The 2965-nt window shown below is 44.1% G+C and overlaps 1 protein-coding gene across 1 annotated transcript; it reads left to right on the forward strand.

The window, feature by feature from the left end:
- znhit1 (zinc finger, HIT-type containing 1) lies at positions 1-2333 on the forward strand. The gene is made up of 5 exons (XM_024434057.2): positions 1-50; positions 407-577; positions 683-762; positions 883-1052; positions 1195-2333. Exons 1-5 carry the CDS (start codon positions 29-31, stop codon positions 1214-1216), a joined length of 465 nt encoding a protein of 154 aa, XP_024289825.1. The 5' UTR covers positions 1-28; the 3' UTR covers positions 1217-2333.
- Positions 2334-2965: the final 632 nt, after the last annotated feature.

Raw genomic sequence — 2965 nt, forward strand, 5'->3', positions numbered from 1 at the left:
CGCCCACCGGTGAAATTATTATGCAGCGATGGTGGAGAAGAAAATAGCAGGTAATGTTTGGTGGTGATTGTATTCTTAAACTGGTTGATCTACTCTGCTGTTGGTGATCAATTAAAAATGACTCGCAGCATGTCCTTACGCTACACTAGTGAGATCCCATTAGCACACTCTCCAACTAGATATCACAATGAAAATAAACGGCATGTTGCTCATCCTCCGCGCGCATCTCAAGATCAGTAACGTTAGTAACGGTCCGGGGCAAATTCAAAACCCACCATTGTAATTTACAATACTTTATATATTTATTGTACAGTGTCCTCTCAATTGATTACAACAATTCATACTAAATACGTTATTTTTGCAAATTCATATTTTGTTTCCTATCACATCCTTTTTTTTTTTACAGTGCGATCCCAGGACCCAGGCCAGCGGCGCGTTTTGGACTGCGCTACGCGCCAGCGACGCTTAACCAGACAGCTAGAGGCACTTGAAAAGGACAATTTCCAGGATGATCCTCATGCCAGCCTACCCCAGCTGGCCAAGAGGCTCCCTCAGTTTGATGACAGCAATGAGTCTGGTAAAGGAAACATAATCAGATCAGAGATATAATATTACTAATATTCCAAGACGTTTTGCAATGACTGCTCTGTCAATTCATGACTCACTCCACTCATATCTTCAGGCAAGAAGAGGAAGAAGACAAGAGGAGATCATTTCAAATTGAGATTTCGGAAGAACTTCCAGGCTCTACTGGAGGAAGAGGTGAGGTCCATAAGTCAGCCCCCTCTGCAGCTATGCTTTCCTCCCCTCACTTCAATCATCTGCTCCTTCTCTTTACAATCCTTCTCAGTTTCATTTCCCTCTCCCACCTGCTCCCTGTAGGAACTAAGTGGGAATGAAGGACCTAACTACCTGACTGCTTGTGCCGAGCCCTCCAAACTGCCGCAGCGCCACTTCTGTGCCGTGTGTGGCTTCCCGTCTCCCTACACCTGCATTTCCTGTGGGGCACGCTACTGCTGTGTCCGCTGCCTGGGCACACATCATGAAACCAGGTAAAACCACTGACGCTGCAGAGGGCTCTTCTCTTTTGGTTTAGTGTTGTTAGTGCTATGATGGGTAGAACTTGTGAGAGTTATTCCACTCTTAATTTAGCACAATTTTGCATGACTCCCTCTCTCCCTCCTTCTCTCACAGGTGTCTGAAGTGGACTGTGTGATGCTCTCAGTTGGTACGTGTGAATGGCTGCCTCATTTTATTGCTTGATCATATGTCGTCCTGTCATCAACTGAAGGACAGGTTTCTTTTTTGTGCAGCATCAGAGTATCTGAATGAGCTGTATGACTCCCGTGCAGTCAGTCTGTATGAGCTATATGACTCTCATCCAGTGAGTCTCAATGAGTTGTTTGACTCCCAGTCAGTCTGAATGAGCAATATGACTCCCGTCCAGTCAGTCTGAATGATCTGTATGACTCCCATCCTGTCCATCTGATTGAGCTGTATGACTCCCGTCCAGTCAGCCTGTATGAGCTATATGACTCTCATCCAGTGAGTCTGAATGAGTTGTTTGACTCCCAGTCAGTCTGAATGAGCAATATGACTCCCGTCCAGTCAGTCTGAATTTATTTTTTATTTTTTTATTTTACCTTTATTTAACTAGGCAAGTCAGTTAAGAACACATTCTTATTTTCAATGACGGCCTAGGAACAGTGGGTTAACTGCCTGTTCAGGGGCAGTATGAATGAGCTGTATGACTCCCATCCTGTCTGTCTGAATGAGCTGTATGACTCCCATCCTGTCTGTCTGATTGAGCTGTATGACTCCCGTCCAGTCCGTTTGAATGAACTATATCACTCTCGTCCAGTATGTCTGAATGAGCCATATGACACCCATCCAGTCAGTCTGAATGAGCTGTATGACTCCCTTCCATAGCACCAAACAGTGGCTGAATGGGGACAGTGCTGTTGCTATCGCAACAGGCATGTGGTGATCTAATGGGAGCCCCTGCATGAGATAGCGATAACTTAGAAAGTGAATGGTGTTCACTCCATAGTGTGAGTTTGCGCTTTAGCCTAGGCCTGAATTTGACAATCATATACTGAACAAAAATCAAAACGCAACATGCAACAATTTCAACCATTTTACTGAGTTAAAGTTCATAAAAGGAAATCAGTCAATTGAAATCAGGTAATTAGGCCCTAATCTATGGATTTTACATAACAGTGCAGGGCACAGCCATCGGTGAGCCTGGGAGGATGTAGGCACACCCACTTGGGAGCCAGGCCCTGCCAATCAGAATGTGTTTTTCCTCACAAAAGGACATTATTACAGACAGAAATACTCCTCAGTTTCATCAGCTGTCCGGGTGGCTGGTCTCAGATGATCCTGCAGTTGAAGAAGCCGGATGTGGAGGTCCTGGACTGGCGTGGTTACATGCGGTCTGCGGTTTTGTGGCCGGTTGGACGTACTGCCAAAATTCTCTAAAATGACATTGGAGGCGGCTTATAGTAGTGAAATTAACATTCAGTTCTCTGGCAACAGCTCTGGTGGACATTCCTGCAGTCAGCATGCCAATTGCATGCTCCCTCAAAATTTGTGGCATTGTGTTGTGTTTTATAGAGTGGCCTTTTATTGTCCCCAGCACAAAGTGCACCTATGTAGTGATCATGCTGTTTAATCAACTTCTTGATATGCCACATCTGTCAGGTGGGTGGATTATCTTGGCAAAGGAGAAATGCTCACTAACAGGCATGTAAACAAATTTGTGCACAAAATGAGAGGAAAATATTATTCATGTGCGTATGGCAAGTTTCTGGGATATTTTATTTCAGCTCATGAAACATCAGACCAACACTTTACATGTTGCGTTTATATTTCTGTTCAGTATAGATTCAAATCTGGATTTTATTAACAAGGCACTTTTGACGCCTCAGTGCAATTTTTTGATTTATCAACAACAACAAAAAAT

The sequence above is a fragment of the Oncorhynchus tshawytscha genome, linkage group LG09 (genome assembly GCF_018296145.1).
Source record: "Oncorhynchus tshawytscha isolate Ot180627B linkage group LG09, Otsh_v2.0, whole genome shotgun sequence".
Taxonomy (NCBI): Eukaryota; Metazoa; Chordata; class Actinopteri; order Salmoniformes; family Salmonidae; genus Oncorhynchus; species Oncorhynchus tshawytscha.